We start from the raw sequence: 19,633 nt of genomic DNA, 5'->3' as shown, positions 1-19,633 counted from the left end.
TATTATGTTTAATTTTCATTTTCTAATATGTACAATTTTAAATAATTGCATACAAGCTTTTTTCTTTTTTTTTTTCTTTTTTTCATTTAATTCGCACTTCATAAATATAATCGAAATTAAAATATTATTGTATATCACATTACATGTATATGTATGTGCATGCTACTTATAAATATGTAGATTATTATACAGTGTTACATAAAGTTAAAAAAATTTGTTATAACATAATAGTAAAATAATATATTGTTAGTAATGGCTATGAAAAAGTATGCAATGAAAAAATAATTTATAATACATAAATTAAATAAATCTGAAAGAGAAAATAAATTATTATAAATAAAAATGAAAAAAATGAGCGAAATAAGTTTAAAAATGTGAATTACTCACACATATATCATAAAATCAAATATATCCAAATAAAGTATTTCTTATTTTATATAAAATATAAAATAATGTCACAGAAATGCAAGTATAATATTATAATATATATTAATGCCAGCATTAATAAAATCACATTAATTGTTTTCTTATGTTTGTTCATGATAAATCGATGATATCGATGAAAAATTATATTTTTTTAGTAAAAACTTTTTCTTTAAAATAGAAATATAAGGACAGGTATAGTAATGTTTCTTACTTTAATTGACTGTAATAAATTTTCTAAATAAAAAAATTATATTGTTTGAGATGATATTAAAAACTGAATTAAGTGACTGAAAATTCTCGAGGAATTTAATTTGTACAATTGAATAATTATTACTGAATATTGTTAGGTGCATACACCGTTACGTTGTGGAGATCGCGATCTTCGATGTAAAACAAGTTCAGAATCAGAAATATCGTTACCTTCTCTACTATCTACGTAATTATTTATTACAGTAATATCATTTTGGCGTTCCTCCAATTTAGCTTCTGTGATCCATTCGGTTATTTCATTCGTATACATTTTTCGTTGTAAAACTTCTCTGGTACGAGGTCGTGAGCCAATAAAAAGAGTAGTGCCCTGCGTAAAAAAAAAGACAGATATTATTTAATAATAATAGGCATTTGAAATAACAAATGGAAAATTAGATTAGAAAGATTGCACAATACTTACACCAACAACTAATGAAGATCGTAAATCCTCGAGAAGTTGAACATCTTCTATTATACACTGTAACTCATCCCATCTTAACTCAACTTCTTCATGCAACATTTTTTCTTCTACAGAAAAATAAAAGCAATAATGCATATACATTGCATAATTTTGAGAGTCAATATTATATAGACGTTGTAACTTACCATCGTGTTTAGATGTTGATCTTTTATACTGTATCCTAAATCTAAATGCTTCTAAGAAACTGGATACCACGATTGTAAGGACGATCATGGTTACCAAGTAGAATGTCATAAAGTATGACCGGGTATACATACCAACGGTAAAAGCATACGCATTCATTAATATGAACCAATTGTTAACAACAGTCAATTCGAAAAGTGTCACGCTACTTGCTATTAAATTATCAAATGTATTGAGGTAATAATATCCTAATGCTGTACTCCCATTAGCAGAATATTTATAAAAATCCTCTACAGTTGTATTCCTAATAAAATCAAATATACATAGTTCCAACATAGCGGCAGTAACGACGAATACTTATCATAAAGTAAATATTTTTAAAAAGATAATAACTTCGTGTTATACGTACTTGCAACAATTTCTCATATCATATCCGGCAAATAATTCCATTCCAATGATAGCAAAGAAATAGTATAAAACGAGCATAACAATAGCAGTGGAACACATTAGGGGAAACAATATAACAAGTGTACCGAACACATCTCGATAACGCTTTTTTATCTTGAAAAGTCTTAGAAGCCTCAAAGGTCTGAACAATACTAGGAACGTAGTATTTGGAAATAAAATAAGTCCACACGCGGCAACTAGAGTCATAATTGAAGCTCCTAAATCAAAAAGATTCCATCCAGAACTAAGGTAACGCTTTATCCCAAGGCCCAATATTTTTGCTAATGCTTCTGATACAAACACTGTAAATTATTTTGTAGTTATTAATTATATTCATAAGACAATAAAGAATAGTAATTCAGGATCAAAAATAAATATTATTCAATATGCTTTCTATCATCAAACTTACAACTTCCAAAAAGTAAAGTGTCCCAACAAGCTGCAAATTTGTGAGCTGATATTTGAAGATTTTCACTTGGTTGTATCAATCGAATTATCATTGCTATTCCATTTCCTATAATTATTATGTCTATAAAAGAGGAATAATATATATTTCTACTGTATGAAACTATTACTTTATGCACATGTTTATATATATTATTAATTTATCTACTTACATACTAAACTTTCGAAGTATGACCATTTAATAGCAGTATGAGCACCAACACACAGCATTTGTAAAGGTTGCCATGCTGTATGATACCATGGTATATTAGAGTATTCTACTTCCCATTGAAGCATCGTGGCATCATATACTACTAAAAATTCTTCAGAATTCAATGCACCACTTCCAGAAGTATTCATATAACGAAACATTAAAACAATATCTCTTGTGGCTGTAAAATATTGAAATAACAAAAATATAAAATAATAAAACTATAAACAATTATAATAAAATCAATGTTCATGATATTGATATATTGCTTTTTAAACTTACATTTATGTGGTGCATAGTATCTCATTAAGCCTTCGAATTGCCGAAATTTCATTTTATCTGGATTTTGCTTTGAAACTAATAGTTTAAAAGCATGCTGACAAGCTTTTCTTTTATGTAAATATAATTTTTTAAATTTATCGCGTTCGGCTGATGTAAATGTTTCGTTTACAACTGCTAGCATTAAGTTCATCATTACATATAACATAGTAGATAAATATGATACAAAATATATTGCATACCACTTATTTTTTGAATAAGATGGCATCATTACATCTGGAAAGCTGAAAATTTTAATTAATATTAAAGAATATTGTAATAATACATCATATGTGCCGGTAATTATGAACCAAGTCCAAAAATTGATAAAATTTACTTTACGATTTATTTTATATAATAATTATTTATATTTTAATAATCTAGAATTTAGAATTAAAAATAAAAAATATACCATGTAACTTTACAAAGTTAGTTGGTAAATATAATTCTATTTTTATTTACTTTGGGAGTGAACTAAGTTACTTATCTTTCAGTATACTTTGTTTTTCTGAAAAAATGTACGTATCTACTCATTTAAAATTGTTAAACAAACAGTTATAATGTTATTAATACCAAAAAAGTAATTATTAACAAATTTTATGTAAAAATTTAAAAAAAACTTTGCATTGTTAGTACAGGAAATCCTATTTTTTAAAAGCTAAAAGAATTTTGTGTACCTAATATGGGAAATCCTAATATTTTATTCTCCTACGAAATTTTTAACCACTTGAATTGAAATTTAATCAATAACCATGTGAAGCATGAGTGTTTATTTAATTTCTCAGTAATTAACTCTACATTAGTCTAATATATTAATTACAAAAAAAAAAGAAAAAGAAACCTAAGGATATAATGAATTTGTTAGTGTACATTTCGTCAATTTTCTATGAATGTTTTTATATTCTCAGAACATTGCAAAGAAAAATATTATTATCGAAGAAGAAGAAATCTCTAATATCATTCTAAATTAAATTAATATGATTATAATTATGTTGTTTATAATTTTCCTTTTTGTATAAAAATGAAATGTTTTCGAAATGATTAAATAATTTAAGAATTGAAGATTTAAAGATAATTAAAAATAATTTAAAAAATAGTCTGTCATATGAAATATCAAAAAACATACTTTTACAAGATACTTGTAAAAATTCATAATTATATAAAAAATTTACATTATAACAATAAATATTTAGGAAAATATTTTGCTACATAATGGAAAAAAATTTTTTATATCAATAGCAAAGATCTAAATATCTCAATATAAAAAATATATGATTTAATCTACTTCATCATAATTATTGGCACATATATAAAATATGTTTTAATTCTTATATATTATAAATTAAGTATTTAATTAATATAATATCTAAAGCAATACAGTAAAATTAAATATTTAATACATTAGATAGGTATCATTTTACTTACTTTGCTGTGGTGAGAAGAACAAATAAGCTTACAAAACTATTTTCCAATGTAGAAAAATTTCTATTCATTTCAGAAAACATATAATAACCTAATACTGTATAGACAGATATGAAGAATAGAAGAAGTCCTAACATATCAAGAATTGGTGGTAATGTCAATAATATCTGTCTTATAAATCTTCTAACACCACCACAGTATTTTGTATCTACTAAGAAAATGGGTCTTAAAGCTCGTGTTACTCTAAAATGAGAAGACTGCCGCACTAGAACTACCATTGCTTCTAGGAACATAATAGCTAGAGTAATACACTGAAACAGAAATTAGAATGTGATATTTTAAAACAAATAACGGGGATATAAAGAAATCTATGATTCCTCTAATAATATACATATTTATATAACACATTTAAATAGTGTAACAGAATAACTAATGAATTAGCCGTTAGAGAAGACTTAAGTGTTTGAGACTTTAATAAAGTTGCATAATAAGTTTGGAATTAATCTGTATGCTAATAATGTACATATGCATGTATTAATTTCTACACGAACTTCATTAATGTAATATCTTTCATAATATTCCAATCATAATGACGTGTTACTATTTTAAATGTTTCACTTTCATTTTTTCTTAGAATCATTGTACTATTGGACTTTATTTGATATGAAACAAACAGTTAGTATAAATTATTTCCTTATTGCCATTGTAATCATTAAAAAATTTAATACTTGATATTAGTTTGCAGCTGCAACTTTCCTTATCTTTGTTTTTACTCTTATATTTTTGACAAGAATTATTATCACAGATAAAAGCTTTCTTATTGCAAATGCTTTTTACTTTATAATATAAAGTAATCTAAATATAAATTATAACAAAATATTGTATTTCTTACCTTTATCATTGTACGTTTATGTTTTAGCATAGTTCCCCATCCGATCCATCTAAGTTTCAAAGCTAATTCTATACCAATAGTAATTAAAGCAAAAAGTTCTATTGTACTATGAGCCCACACAGGCATCTAAAAGTATTTATTCATTGTAATTCTCTGGTTGGATAAAAGTAAAATGATGTTTTTATTACTACTTTTCATAACTTACTTGGAATAATGACACAGCTGGTTCTTCAACAAATGCTAAGGCTAATAGAATAAGAGATGTTAATAAATCTAGTCCATAATACCACTTATTATGAACTAAAAGGTATGCTGGTAAATCCTCTGGATGTCTAGGATGTGAATCAAATTTTTCATTATTTCGTCCTTCCTACAAACATAAATTTATACAATTTAAGGAATAAGATAATTAGATTACAAAATTTCAATAATATATTTATATTTAAATAAAAATTAATATAAATTATATAAACTTTGCAGTTTGGTTACACTAAAAATAGTATCTTTTATATATTAAAAAAATTATTGTTTATTGAAATTAAATTTTGACATTCAAAATACTAAACCTCTAAAAAAATAGCAGCTTCATGATAATTCATTTCCCAATGCATATCAATATCCAATGGTTCTTCTTGGGAAATAATAGTAGTATCCTCAGGAACATTAGAATGATCCATTCCATCAGCATATAATTTATAATTTATTTTATTAGAATTTTCACTTTCATTGAAGGATACTCTTACATGACTTTCTGGGGAAGATAACATAGATCCATATTCTATAAGAAGTTAAAAATAAATAAAAATATCTGTACAAGATAGATATTATTAATGTATACCATTCTTTATAATTGATTAAGCTTAATTAAAAAGCTTGTTAGAAGAACATCTGTATTGTAAAAAGACAAATTTTAATTATTCTAAATTATCATGTTCAATTATGAAATTTATGAAATATTTTGGCATTGAATAAAATTGAATACTACTATCACATTTTTACATTTTTATTACTTATATTAAAAAAAAAAAAAATGAAAAGAAAATATATTATTTTGTGTGTTTGTATATATATATATATATATATATATATATATATATATATATGTAATGCGTAGAATTGCTTTAAAAATATAACGAGAGTTTGTAGTCGTTTGACTTCTCAAGATTTTGTTATCCTTAATATCGATTAAACATGAATACGATTTTTCAGTAAGATTACTAATAGGATAACTCACTTTGGGTAGATCCGTGGGAAATGTCTTGTTCCAAAGATTGATTTGTGTCATTATTAAAACGTTGATAATTAGCAGCGTATTCATCAGCTCTGGAAGACATTTAACACTGTGTCACATGTATTACGCGCGTGACGTACACACCTTTCTTGGCACTTTATTGTAGAGCGAATCGATGTCACTATCACGATATATCACTTATGAAGTTTTCTGTATCAGTCAAGTACTTGTCGACTTTTGATGAAGATTGTTGATGCTCGATAATATCCGATACACTCACCAACTATATATGTCACTCGCACGACGTCAGATCGAATTATGAACAATCATGAGAAGAAGGGGAAAAACAGGAGAGAGGGAAATATGTACATACTTAGATCGTACTATATCCTGAAAAGAATAATATCATTGACGGACTTGATAAATTTTTTATTAAAAAATTATTTAATAGAATATTCCCTTTTTTATTTCATCACACTTCATTTGAGTTTTTCCAAGGATTAATTATTTTTTATCAAATATATAATAAAACAACAAAATTTTTTATAATTTTTTTATTGGACACAGTGAAACATCTCGGAGACGTACTTTTTATAGATAAATGGACTCGTAATTAATTATACAACGTATAAAAGGTAAAATTATTCTTTATCTTTATTCAAAAAGTCACACATACAAGTTAGTTGTAACTGCATATTAGAATTTTAATCTGTGTGGATACTGACTGCTTCGCAAACCAAACATAGCTGATAGATAGGTGAACAATAGTTTCTTGTCTTGATTTTTTTTAATCGCTTCTATTATATGTTTGTCCACTGCCTTTTGATCAGCTTTTCTTTGATCGTTTGGCTTGTATTCTTCTTTCTTTTTACTAAAAATATCACCCTCCTCTTTCTTTGCACGCTTGTCACGTTTCCTTTTGAAATATTCATCATTTATGTGTTCTGGCAATTTAAATCCAGAAAGATCAATACGTGTAGAAGTCGCTATGACATAATTCTGATTTATTCTACGTAGTGGACAACCGTTGATAAGGAATGGTCCTAAGAGATAAATGTTTATATTTATTGAGTCTTATAAAAATAATAAAATTAATTAAATAATAAATAAAATTAGTGTAATAATAATAAGAAAAATATATATATGACTGACTATTTATGCACATTGTTATGGATAGAATTAACAAAAATATAATATTAAAACCAACCTGTAACTAATAATAATCCAGTTTTCAACTGTTTCAAAAAGACAACACGTTTTCCTTTATGTAGTCCAGCTAATAAAATGCAAATAGTTCCTGGAACTAAAGTAGGCCTTAAATATCGACGATGTTCACGGAAGCACTTTTTGGCATGTCTTTTAGTGATAGGATCTGCTGTAGGATAATTAGCTCTTCTCTTTTTCAACAAAACAACTCGTTTCTCTCCATTCTTATCACCACCTATTTCTTTTTCACCCGTTAATGGTTTTTTAAGTTTTACCTATAGAATAAAATTGTTATAAATTCTTTCCAATATTTTATAAATAAGATTTACTATAATACTTACGATTTTAGGTGTCTTTTTATCTAAAAATTTATAAATAGCTTTTTTGTGATACATGCGTGAACGACTAAATCTGTAAACACCATTTCCAAGATCATAATTTCTTGGCTTGCTACGTTTCTTCGTGCCTTCCTTTTTGGCCGAAATAACTGCTGGTGCAGCTTTTTCCGGTGATTTTTTCTTTGTATCCGACATCTGTGGGAACATGAAAAATCTTTACAAACACTTTATTATAATCACAGTTTATAAAATCTGTTACCAAAGATAATTTTAGGTTAGGTTTATCCACGTTGGATTTATAACAAAATTTCAATGATATAAGATAAATGTTAGATAAATTTTATATCGTAAAGAAAAAACTTAAATGTTCAAAATATAATCAAAATAATTAAATAAGTAGTGTAAAATAAAACGTCAAAAACATTCTGGCAAGATTTTCTTACAAATTTCTTTCAAAATTTTAAGAAAATTGCCTCGGAACAAAAAAATATATCTCAAATTATAAAAAAGGGATACAAAAGGTAGAATATTTGGTTAATAATTGGAACATACATACGTTATAATTATAGGATTTCTTGGATAATTTTTAATCGTTCGATTAGACACATTCTTACCATAAAACGAGCGGCTAAAAGAGGTTGCAACACAACTCCATCTACCAGGTCCTCAATGAATGAAAAGCTTAAATATCGACATCTATATCAAGAATTCTTAAATACTTTGTAAAAAGAACGGGAAAAGCATTATGTTTAATAGTGAGACATAATTATTTTCAATTTCTATATCATAGATTTATTAATTAAGTGTAAATGAATTACAACAAAATTTATGCAACTAAAAATGTCTAAAACATAAATAATGACTAATGGATTTTTGCTAAATAAATAAAAATATTTCTTACATACCTCAGTACTTAAAAAGTAACTATTAGAATTTTTAAATCCAAAGTTTCTTAAAATTATTATATAATATGTGTTACATATATAATATATTCATAATATATATATATATATATATATGTATATATATATATATGTATATATATATATATCTTGTATATATATATATATCTTGTATATATATATTATCGCTTTTTTGTCATTTAAAAGACAACAGTAACGTTATCCATGAGTTAGTTACTATTAAATAGTTTATATGACTTTCTTGGATAAAAAAATCAATTTTCTTTTTTATATTTTCTGAAAATATTCCGTTAGATATAAAAAAATGGTGATTTACAGCTCTAATAACAGTAGCTTTAATAGTGTAGCTAGTACATCAGGTTATGCTTTTAAATCAAATTTTTACTAATACAATCTTGACTAGAATATTTCTAGCAATATACTTTCACTGATCATATATCATATACTGTTATTAACAATATACCATATAATAATATAATTTATATATATACTGCAATGTAAGTCACTTGTTGAATTATGCTGAATATTGTTGAACTCTTTTATTGTAAATTTTATTAATTACATATTTACAAAAAATTATTTTTTGTATATTTAAGCTTGCAATACTGGTCTTTCATGTTTACCTTCTAAAGAATCATTTACAGCTGAATAACCTGTGCCACCCTGTAAAATTAAAGATAACAGTTAAAAAGAGAAACATTCACTTACGTATCTTAAATATATCTATATATATTACCCTTTGTAGAGGTATAATATCTGCTTCTGTTAATTTTGAACCATCCAATGGATTGATCCATTCTTTTTTTAATATTTTTTCAACACATTCCATTGTGACAACATGACCACTAAAAGTTTACTTATTATTGTATCTAGATGTACTATATTTGTTTAATTTTATTTTATATCTACATAATTTAACTTACGTCGTTTTAATTACTGCACAAGGAACACTATTACTCAAAATATCATGTGTAATGGGACACATATATCGTGCTTGTTTTACTATAAGCGACTTATTATCATCTGGATCTTTAACTTCAGTAAATTTAACAGAAATAAGGTCGCTTAATTTCAAAGGTTTACCACTGAGAGGACAGTAAACTGTTTTATTGGGCTTTTGTAATTTTGTTTTTTTTGCCTCGGGTGTTTTAGAAGGAATCCAGAAACTAGGTAATGTTTTATCTTTTCCATTGCTCATATTCGAAACCGAATTATTTGATTGATTAGATTTGGATTTGGTCCTTGAAACAATATTTTTTTCACTTTTTAAAAAGTTCTGCAATTTTAATAGCTCCTCGTTTACAGTTCGCTCATGTAACTCCTCCTATAATTAAAAATAAAGAAGAAAAAGCAAAATATAAAATTTATATTCATTTAACATTTTATATCAATTCAAATAATTTACAGCTTACCTGTTCCTTATGTTTCTGTTTTTCATATTCTTTTAATTTTCTGCCATATTCTCTTTTCTTCGTTAGAATATACTCTAATATCGCTTCTTTATCAAAGAGATAACCATCTTTTCTATAAAATATAAAATCAACAAAAATGTAGCCGAAGGTAAAGAATCTTTTAACAGCAGATAATAAATAATAAGATATATACGTTACTACAGGCTCTCTACAAGGTTGCAAAGTAAGGCAGCAACAATCAAAATCCTTTACAGAATCTTTCCCAACTCTTTGTGTATTAGTACCATAACCTGAAGCACTTGCATCTTTTTTTTTCTCATGATAAGTATAAACAGCGCCAGCGGTACAATTTCTCGCGTGTCTCGTCATTATTTTAATTAATCTTTCTCAATTCTGAACTTTTTTATTAAACTATGATGCGAAAATTTGAGTTCATTTAATATACATTCACGTACTTGAATCTATCTGTATATGCTGTATGAGGATAAATCTATACAAATTATAACAAACTGATTGGATAAATTTGTTTTATTTATAATTAATGGAAACGTATAATCTTACATCTGCTTACCATCTCTCGCTCAATTCGTATGTTACCTCAGTAACGGGTGCGGTAAAATTAAGAACTAGAAGCATGTAGGGAAATATTACCCCTTCTCTCGTTGTATCGTATCAGCGTATCATTTGCTTTCTATACTTATTGGTCAGCTGAAACCATCGTACCGTTAGTGCGCGGGTATCGAAGAATTAAATTTTCATCGGACAATATAAGATCGTCAATTTTTTCAAATTAGCCTCCAAGAAGTTAATAATACGTATTTCGTACTGTAACGAATATATTTCATAATAGTTGAACGCATAAGTATCCCATTAATGTTGATTGACATTTCAGTTCAGTTTAAATTCAATTTTCGTTCCGTCACTCCAGTTATATTTCAGTTTCAGTCATTGATATTTACATACATCAGTTCAATATATTATTAAATAAATATTACAGATCTTACTCTGTGGATTTTGAGAGCATTAAAATGAGCTTTTGTATTATATCCATATATTTATAAGTACTTTTATATTTCCAATCTCCCTAAGTCGAAAAGTCATCGATGAAGTGAAACAAAAGAATTTACTTTATCCGTTGTGCGCGAGGTATTGTGCGCAGGCGGTTAAATATGAAACTGAATTGTACAACCATTGTAGACACATAAGATTGGGATACACATATAAATAAAATTATAAGTTACACTCATTTACAAATGTTTTTCTATGATCGACAAATATATTAAATAAGAAAACAGTTGTTCTTAAAGATAATTTATTAATAACAGGTAATCAATAGTAAAGTATTTTAATAAAAATAGATAATATTCATATAATATAAAATTGAAAATAAAAATTGAACTCTATAAAATTATATTTCTTTATGAATGTATTACACAGACATTAATTATAAATATAACAATAAAAATAACAAAAATAATAAGATTATCAAATATAATTGATATTTTATTAATGAAATACATATCAAATGGAATATAAAAATGACAATAAATTTTATATAATAATAGTCATTAATAATTACTAATAATCGATAATAATTATTATTATAATATTGTAATTATTATAATTATTATAATAATGTATTATCGTTTAATTTAAGTGTGCGTACTCGTAGAAATAAAATTGGTGTCGATATCAGCCACGATATTGACGAAATTGTTGTCTTTGTTGACGCAACAATAAGATTGCTGTCGGCATTCGACTTTCTGTCTATTTATAGAAAGTTCAGCTGTAAGAAGAGTACACTTCAAATCAAAGTTTGTTTTTCTCTGATTCTTGAACTCTTCATTTGTTTCATTTCACAAACACGCTTTACTAATTAAAACAAAGTCAATACAGTTTAATCGAGATAAAATCCATTATAAAGAAGAATGAAAGTACGCAATTACTCTCGAGATGAGGTAGGAAACGAGCACTCATCAATATCAGCATATTTATTGAGAGGTCGCCGACATTACTTCGACATATCGGTGGACATTCCAATACTATCGTAATACCAGCTTCGTGTTCGTCCTGGTCATAAGATTACATGGAATCTGAGTATTACTGATTTTATCGGTAAATACGCTCTAACGAGCAAATGACAAAATGCTAATTAGCAATATAGTAGTATTACATATATGGCCATATCATAGATTAAAGATTGTAAGCTAAAAAAAGTCGATTCAAGCATTTCAATTCAGTCTCCTTTTTGATTGTTTGACAACAATGATTATATTATTATATATAATTTAAATGTACATATTTATACATTTCCGTTCAGTCTCGGTTCAGTCAACGATCTGTTATATTTTCTTTACGTCCGAGATCATTCGAGATCATCATCAAGGATATTTTTTTGAAATGTTTTTTAAGATTTGTTTTAACAAAGAAGATTCTCTATTGCTTCGCTTATCCCCATCTTTAATGCTCTCGAAGTTTATAGAATTGAATTTTTAGACATTAGTTTCGTGTCGTTATTAATTTCAGGCACATAAATATTATCTTTTTTTTATAAGTGACATTTCAGCTTTTATTTTAATAAAATTTTGTTCTGATCGTTTAGTCCTAGCGTTTTTTCGTGAAATGCATCTTTGACTTTATAAATCTACAACAACACTTTCTGCACATTGAATCTTCTTGCATATTTTTGCTTTTTTAGTTGTAAAAAATATAACAAAAATGTTTTTCATTTTTTGATGTTTAAAATTTTACACAAAATGCTATAGCTAATTGATCACAGCATAATCTTATTAAAAATGACATCTAAAATATCATTTTTGTAAAATGAAAGATAATATTGTAAAATTAATAATGGTATAAAAAAGCCATCAACCAACAAGTGAAGAAAACGGGACGAATATAATATATCGCAATCACCGTTGTCGGGTGAATTTATTCTGGAGGAAATATATAACGTCATATTATCCTCTATTGCCATACATTAGTTATGTCATATGAAATGAGTTATACCTTATGATACATTATTCACCGTTATCTAAGTTAATCTTAATAACAACTATTACCTAATAACACTATTAGATCATTATCTTTAGATTTTTTCTCTTTTTCCTTCGATATAGCAACGGAGATTATAACCTAATACAAAAGGCGTTAAGGCTGATAATAGTTGGAGTAATAGAAAATCTCTTCTCTCTGTCGTATTATAAACAAAAGACTGCAAGTTGTTTATCATCATATTATCAATATCGGACAATTTTGGATACAGAAACAATATAACAGATCGGTAACTGAATTGAAACTGAAAAAAAGTATGAGTCATTGACGTAAAGTCAATGAATTATTACCAAGAAACCTTAATTATAGCGATTAAGAATCTGAGGATCATCTTTTGTTTATCTTTTATAAGCGTAGTAATGGTAAAAAGCCTTGCTAGAAATATCTTGTATTTTAATAGAAAGAAGTTAAATGGTTCGAAATATATGAAATAAGTACTTTGTAAAAGGATCGTTGCTCGTTTTAAGCAACAAGAAAGTAATAAAATAAAATACTATTAGCAAAATGTACATAATTACAGATTATATCACAGCAGATCATATGAAAGTACTTACATAAAATTGAAAAGAAATGGATCAATACATATTATGTGCAGTAATGAAAAATGGAAATTACTTTTCTTATTGCATTTATTATATATTGTAGTCAGAATTCTATACAGATATTAAGATTATTATTGAATAACTTATTTTATAGAAAAGATAACATCAGAAAATATGTTGTTTAAAATTATTTAACAGAAGTCACATGCAAGAAAATATTTGAGAAGCACAATTTTAGCTTTAAAGAAAAAATATACTATTAATAGACTAAAGATTACATTATACTTCATAATATAATATAGTATCTAAATCTTTTAATTTTGTATAAAGTCTATAGTTTACTCATGTTTCTAAAATAATATGATAACTATAAATTCAAGGAAATTTTTCTCAAATGGCATAACATACAAATGTAATTATTGATACATATTTATGAACAAGGACTCATTTAAAAGATATAATATTGGTTCACAACATGACATTTTCTGAATTCAAACAAAATTATGATTTTTAAAATAAATCATCTGTAAAAAATAATAATATTTAAGATTAATTTATGTGAGAACAAAATCATTTATTACAATTCTAAAGAAATAGTCTCATATAATAAATTCATTTTTTAAATAAGTCCTTGTTTATTAGAATCAGTCCAGAATTACAAAGAGACATAAACCTTGTTTTGTGCTTTTTGGATTTATCATATCAGAATCATTCAGTTCATAATAAACATTTGTACTATAATTTAAATGAAAAGTGGTTCATTTGAAAAATAAAAGATGAAGATACAGAATTATTTTTTTAATATTTTCGAAAGAGGTTTTCTTTTATGAGAAAATTACTCCTGAAAATAATCTTTCTCTAGACATGAGTTTTGCAAAGAAAATAATATTTTTTCAAAAATCAGAAAAAGTAATTTCATATCTTTCTTTTATTTTTTGAACAAACACTTAATCAACAAAATTGGATAAAAATTGCATTGTGTAAAAAACAAGTTTATTGTTAAAATTTGAATGAGTTATAGGATTTCATTGGATTTCTATATTTTTTATATTTTCTAATTACATTAAAAATTAATAAAAAATGATAATAGTAGTGTTATGATAATGTATTTATGATGGTATATTATTATAATTTAGTATGATATAAGCTTTTACATTTATGTAACACTTAATGTGTTTTATTCACACGTTTTATTTACTTTTATATTGTTGCAAAAACGCACACTAAGTAGTTTGCAGAAAATGTCATGATAATCATTTGTATTTTTTGGATAAAATATTTTTTTTTCATTTACTTTAACACATTAATTTTTCTTTTATATGTTCGTTCAATAAAATGTTTGTAGTGAATATATTTCTATATTTTAAAGGGCTTTTTGCATAGTTTGCAGTAATTTAACACAAGTTTTTGTGAACTACTTTTTACACAATTCTTTTTTATGTATCCACATAAAGAGATTCAGATGTATAATTTATATTTAATATATGTACGTAGTGTTGAGAAAAATCATATGGTATAATTATAAAATTATTTATAACTAATAGATTTATTGGAAAATTCTGTCCAATAATTGTGATTCATCATCTCAATACATATAAATGTGTTCGTTTGAAACATGTATATATAGTAGCTGCCTCTTTTTATCATTGTATTTTTATATTTGTGCTTTTTAAATTTACTGAAATAATGGTTTTGTTATCTCATTATTAATTGATGAAATTCGATTGTGTAAACATGTCTATTGATAAAGTTCATTTACAGCATTGTATTCTGTATGAATTCTAATAAGATAGAAATACTACAGAAGCATGTTGAAATTTGGTGCACGTTTTTGGTGAAGATAATTTTCTATGAAACATGCAGATGTTTCGAAAAGTTTGAAGCATTTCGATCTTAATGACAAGCCATCTTGGATCGATGATAGTATTGTCAACACCATTATACAGCAAGATCTTTTTTGGACAAAATTGAAGATTGTGGTAAAGCTGAATTCAACACAACAAATCATCTTAAATCATATTCGGAAAATTGGATTGGTGTATAAATATTCCAGATGAATATTTTATGAGTTAACTGAAAAAAATTTATATGACCAAGTTGTCATTTGTATATCTCTGCTTGCTTGAAACAAAAACGAACCTTCTTTAGACCAGATGATAACTGGTATGAGAACATTGTGAGAAAAAACATACTGTAATTCCGAACGATCTTCTTTCTTTACTTGGGAACTAAGTTTGAGCTTTAACAAAAGAATTTTGCGTATATGGTGGGACATTAAAGAATCAATACATTATGAGCTTCTCAAACCCAAAGGAAGGCTTGATTTGAAAATGTATTATCGACAAATAAATGATTTGAACGAAGCACTCAGGAAAAGAGACTAGCAGTGGTCGATAAGAAGCAAATTATGTTACACCACAGTACTAAGTCACATGCTGTTTTGACGACATGCTAACAAATAGCAGAGTTAGACTAGGATATTTTGTCATATCCACCTGTATCATCTCTTCAAACCATTATCATCCAATTATCAACTGTTTCTTTCTTGCAAAATTTATTGAAGAGAAAAAAGTTCAAAAAATGGAGCAATGTCAATCGAGCTCTATTTGAGTTTTATACCTCCAAAGATAAATCATTCTATAGAAATGAAATCCAGAAATTACCATCATGCTGGAAGAAGATGATTAGTAATAATGGAAATTATATTGTTCAGTAAATATTAATAAATGTATTGAAAATGAATTATTTTCTTTTAATTCAAAAGAAAATAAAATTTTCTGGTAGACTTAATATTTTATATTAAATATTTTATTGGTAAGTTTTCGATAATGAGCCGTTATTGATATTATTTTTTGTTATCACTTTCACTCTCTGACGAACTGTACTTCTTATGTTTTTTTCTTTTTTTATGCTTCGATTTCTTCTTTCTTTTCTTATGTTTATGTCGTTTCTCTTCTTTTTTTTCTTTCTCATCTTCCTCCGTAGATGAACTATTAGATTCGGTCTCGCTGGATTTAGATTTCTCTTTTTTCTTAGAACTTTTCTTATTTTTTTTCTCCTTGTGTCTCTTTTTAGCTTCTTTCAATTTCTTCTTTAATTCTTTTTCGCGTAATTCTGTTAATGGAGTCATATAGTTTTCATCGCTGTTGGAACTGGTACTACTTACATCCAATACAATCTCTTTGTTTGGATCAACTTTAATGAAATTGCGACATTGATAAGTGAGATGCCCTGCATAACCGCATTTTTTGCAAGCAGGTCGAGCATGATCTTTATTTTGAGGTACCAATCTCGAAAGAAATTCTGGATCCATTTGAAGGTAACTGTAAATGAAATTGAAAAATTGAATTGTGAAAAACAAACAGAATAGAAAGAAACAATTATAACATAATACATTGTAATTAACTACCAAAAAATATATTTTTACATATTCAATTTAAGCATCACGAAAACTGTTAGTATATACATACAGAAATACTCTGAAAGTTAGGTTATCGATGTAATAGTGTTAACAATATAACAATGTTAGCAATCATGAAGGTATATTCTTGAAAGTAAAAAAAATATTTACTGAGAAGTTAAACAAATTTTAATTCACTGATTAACTTCGGTTTATTCGTTTGTTTTTATGTTATATAAAAATATAATTGATTTCAAAGAGATAATTACGCGGCAGTTCGTATAAAATTGTATTTTTTTCATATTACTGCAGTGCCATCTGTTATAATATCAGCAATTTATAATTTATTTCTTCGTTCTGTTTTATCCAAAACAGACTTTTATTTTATCGTTTATAGAAAGAAAATAAAGGAGAATCACACGAGATAAAAACAAGTGTCTTTTATTACAACATTATAAAATCTACGTTTACACAAATTACAGTAAAATATATTCACAAAATGAGATGCTGCGTTCCAAGAGATATGACGTTCTCCGTCACATCAGTCTGTTTACGAAAAATACATCAATGCGAAAAATACAATTAAGTACAAAATAAATACATTTATAATCCGATAGAGAGATTACTGCCGGTGTCACATAGATTTCTGAGATTCAATTTTCATCAAAGAAATATTATCTATTCTCATGAGTTTTGTAGCGTTTTTACGTTCGCATCTAGGCTACCATTGGAGTATCTTTTATTTTGATCTTTATTATAAGATCAAACCGACAATTGAATAATATCACTGGCAATCGCCATCTTGGCAATTTATTATCATAGACATTTATTTTAAAACATGACACTGATATATTCTATTTTTTTTTTATTTTTTTTTATTTTTCTTCATTTTAATTCTTTTACTTTCTTACACAGTAAAAGGAGCCGTATAACGACCTATAAGCTTAGATTCAGATTATACATGTTTAACAAGGAGGTATCGAAATTCTTTTAATTCTGATAATTTTCATGGAAAGTTCATTTTATTTGATTAAAAACAAATTGTCTACTTTAATTAATGAAATATTATATTATTTCAATAACAATGTTAATTACATATAATCTGAACCCTTACTTCGTAGGGGAAGTAGCGCATATACAAGATACTAGACACAATCCTTTTTTTTTTAATTTACTCGATATAAAGATCATTTCGATCACTTATTAAGTATACAGATAAAATGAATAATGCGTTATTGTGTATTCGTGGTCCTCAAAGTTTAGAATATAACAGTTTTACGCACATGACGAGTTTCACGATAGGAATTACATAGTAGCAAGTTTCAATAGAACGAGTTGCCACTATAGTTTTTTTTTTCTTTTTCTATTCTACGCTATAGTCTTCATATTCGAAAAACAGATTTAATTTCGATTATAGATTTGAAATTTTGATCATTTTTCTTGTTACATACAATATGTATGCATAGATATACATTCTTAATATATAAATATGAATTGCGATTAGCTATATTTTTATACAACAATGTTTATTAAATTTACCGACCGATCGTCATTCCAAAAGCCTTGTATTTTTTCGTTTGTTTGTCATTTTCATAATTTTTGTATAATGACGGCGCAATGTCAGTCTTTCGAGTAGAATTAATTAATTGATTAATCCTACAATCGTAGAAGGTTTTATATAGTATTCTAAAGTAAGCTATGATTTTTTTTTCATTAATTTCTAGATGGATAATAAAGAATAACGAAGTATACGTGAATGTATTTCATTTTCGTCTGTTTTCCTCTGTTTTCAGTTAGAGAATTGCGAACATTTATATGTATATTTACAGAGTGTCTTATTTTAAATGATATGGCCGAATATTATATCTCTGATCCTATTGTTTTTATAAATAAATAGTTTCTAATAAAAGTTGCTAGGTTTTGAGGTGAAAATGTAATATATGTTACAACTATTTAATAGAGGATGCTGTTGTCAAGATACGGAAGGCATAATAATTTTTTTATGTGGAAATCAATATTTTAAACTAAAAAAAATTGTAGAGAATATCAATATTTCATCGAATTATGACGTCTTGAAGTTTAATAAACTACATAACAATCAATTATATAACAATCAAATTTATTATTATTATATAACAAGCAATAATGCTGAGAGGTACTGCGTTTCAAGTGATAACAACTTCAAAAATGTATGAAAACAATATATAAATAAACAAAAAACGAAATTAATTAATGAATTCATTGGTTTACATCAGATGTTTACAGGTAAATTGATCGCATTATTGTGATTACCCAAATTTCTATAAATTGATGAAATATCGATAGCAAAATATTGTAGATAGTCGTGAGATTCGTACTGATATTCTCTACAATTTTTATCAGACTTAATATATTGATTTTCATGTAAAAAAATTCTTATGACTTGAAAACAGGCTGCTTTACGAAATAGTTACAATACATATTACATTTTTACCTTAAAACTTAACAACTTCTATTTGAGATATTTGTTTATAA

The 19,633-nt window shown here is 26.1% G+C and overlaps 4 protein-coding genes across 5 annotated transcripts; all 4 read right to left on the bottom strand.

Annotated features, from left to right (window-relative positions):
• Positions 1-705: 705 nt before the first annotated feature.
• LOC122637768 (two pore calcium channel protein 1-like) lies at positions 706-6,558 on the bottom strand. The gene is made up of 12 exons (XM_043830115.1): positions 6,248-6,558; positions 5,580-5,791; positions 5,219-5,383; positions 5,014-5,139; positions 4,125-4,432; positions 2,664-2,944; positions 2,344-2,562; positions 2,136-2,255; positions 1,689-2,028; positions 1,282-1,583; positions 1,097-1,203; positions 706-1,003 (listed from the first exon to the last, which is right to left on the bottom strand). Exons 1-12 carry the CDS (start codon positions 6,345-6,347, stop codon positions 770-772), a joined length of 2,514 nt encoding a protein of 837 aa, XP_043686050.1. The 5' UTR covers positions 6,348-6,558; the 3' UTR covers positions 706-769.
• Positions 6,559-6,873: 315 nt separating this feature from the next.
• Positions 6,874-8,425, bottom strand: LOC122637769 (60S ribosomal protein L6-like). The gene is made up of 4 exons (XM_043830116.1): positions 8,403-8,425; positions 7,792-7,983; positions 7,452-7,725; positions 6,874-7,287 (listed from the first exon to the last, which is right to left on the bottom strand). Exons 1-4 carry the CDS (start codon positions 8,403-8,405, stop codon positions 6,941-6,943), a joined length of 816 nt encoding a protein of 271 aa, XP_043686051.1. The 5' UTR covers positions 8,406-8,425; the 3' UTR covers positions 6,874-6,940.
• Positions 8,426-9,246: 821 nt separating this feature from the next.
• On the bottom strand, positions 9,247-10,701 carry LOC122638054 (nitric oxide synthase-interacting protein homolog). The gene is made up of 5 exons (XM_043830675.1): positions 10,317-10,701; positions 10,124-10,235; positions 9,635-10,035; positions 9,448-9,556; positions 9,247-9,374 (listed from the first exon to the last, which is right to left on the bottom strand). The coding sequence occupies exons 1-5, from the start codon at positions 10,490-10,492 to the stop codon at positions 9,303-9,305; spliced, it is 870 nt and encodes a 289-aa protein (XP_043686610.1). The 5' UTR covers positions 10,493-10,701; the 3' UTR covers positions 9,247-9,302.
• Positions 10,702-14,885: 4,184 nt separating this feature from the next.
• LOC122626864 (protein SREK1IP1-like) lies at positions 14,886-17,418 on the bottom strand. Of its 2 annotated transcripts, none has more exons than XM_043807321.1 (2): positions 17,291-17,418; positions 14,886-17,042 (listed from the first exon to the last, which is right to left on the bottom strand). In XM_043807321.1, the coding sequence occupies exon 2, from the start codon at positions 17,030-17,032 to the stop codon at positions 16,565-16,567; it is 468 nt and encodes a 155-aa protein (XP_043663256.1). In that variant the 5' UTR covers positions 17,033-17,042; positions 17,291-17,418; the 3' UTR covers positions 14,886-16,564. The 2 variants fall into 2 exon arrangements, with proteins under 2 accessions (XP_043663256.1, XP_043663255.1); XM_043807320.1 differs by having other exon boundaries at positions 17,190-17,412.
• Between the last annotated feature and the right edge of the window lie 2,215 nt (positions 17,419-19,633).

This window comes from Vespula pensylvanica, chromosome 2 (genome assembly GCF_014466175.1).
Source record: "Vespula pensylvanica isolate Volc-1 chromosome 2, ASM1446617v1, whole genome shotgun sequence".
NCBI classification, from domain to species: Eukaryota; Metazoa; Arthropoda; class Insecta; order Hymenoptera; family Vespidae; genus Vespula; species Vespula pensylvanica.
Note: the sequence above shows the minus strand (reverse complement) of the source record. Positions and strands in the feature narration are given on the sequence as shown.

Excerpts from the sequence above, each read along its gene's own strand:
- LOC122637768 (XM_043830115.1), bottom strand. The coding sequence starts at position 6,347 with ATGTCTTCCAGAGCTGATGAATACGCTGCTAATTATCAACGTTTTAAT. Across the intron at positions 5,384-5,579 it reads AAGCTGCTATTTTTTTAGAG|GAAGGACGAAATAATGAAAA; the intron begins GTTTAGTATTTT and ends TTATGTTTGTAG. Across the intron at positions 1,584-1,688 it reads GATATGAGAAATTGTTGCAA|GAATACAACTGTAGAGGATT; the intron begins GTACGTATAACA and ends TGATTTTATTAG.
- LOC122626864 (XM_043807321.1), bottom strand. The coding sequence starts at position 17,032 with ATGGATCCAGAATTTCTTTCGAGATTGGTACCTCAAAATAAAGATCAT.
- LOC122637769 (XM_043830116.1), bottom strand. Across the intron at positions 7,726-7,791 it reads ATAAAAAGACACCTAAAATC|GTAAAACTTAAAAAACCATT; the intron begins GTAAGTATTATA and ends TTTATTCTATAG. Across the intron at positions 7,288-7,451 it reads TGGATTATTATTAGTTACAG|GACCATTCCTTATCAACGGT; the intron begins GTTGGTTTTAAT and ends TTTATCTCTTAG.
- LOC122638054 (XM_043830675.1), bottom strand. The coding sequence starts at position 10,492 with ATGACGAGACACGCGAGAAATTGTACCGCTGGCGCTGTTTATACTTAT. Across the intron at positions 10,036-10,123 it reads AACAGAAACATAAGGAACAG|GAGGAGTTACATGAGCGAAC; the intron begins GTAAGCTGTAAA and ends TTTTAATTATAG. Across the intron at positions 9,375-9,447 it reads ATATTATACCTCTACAAAGG|GGTGGCACAGGTTATTCAGC; the intron begins GTAATATATATA and ends TTAATTTTACAG.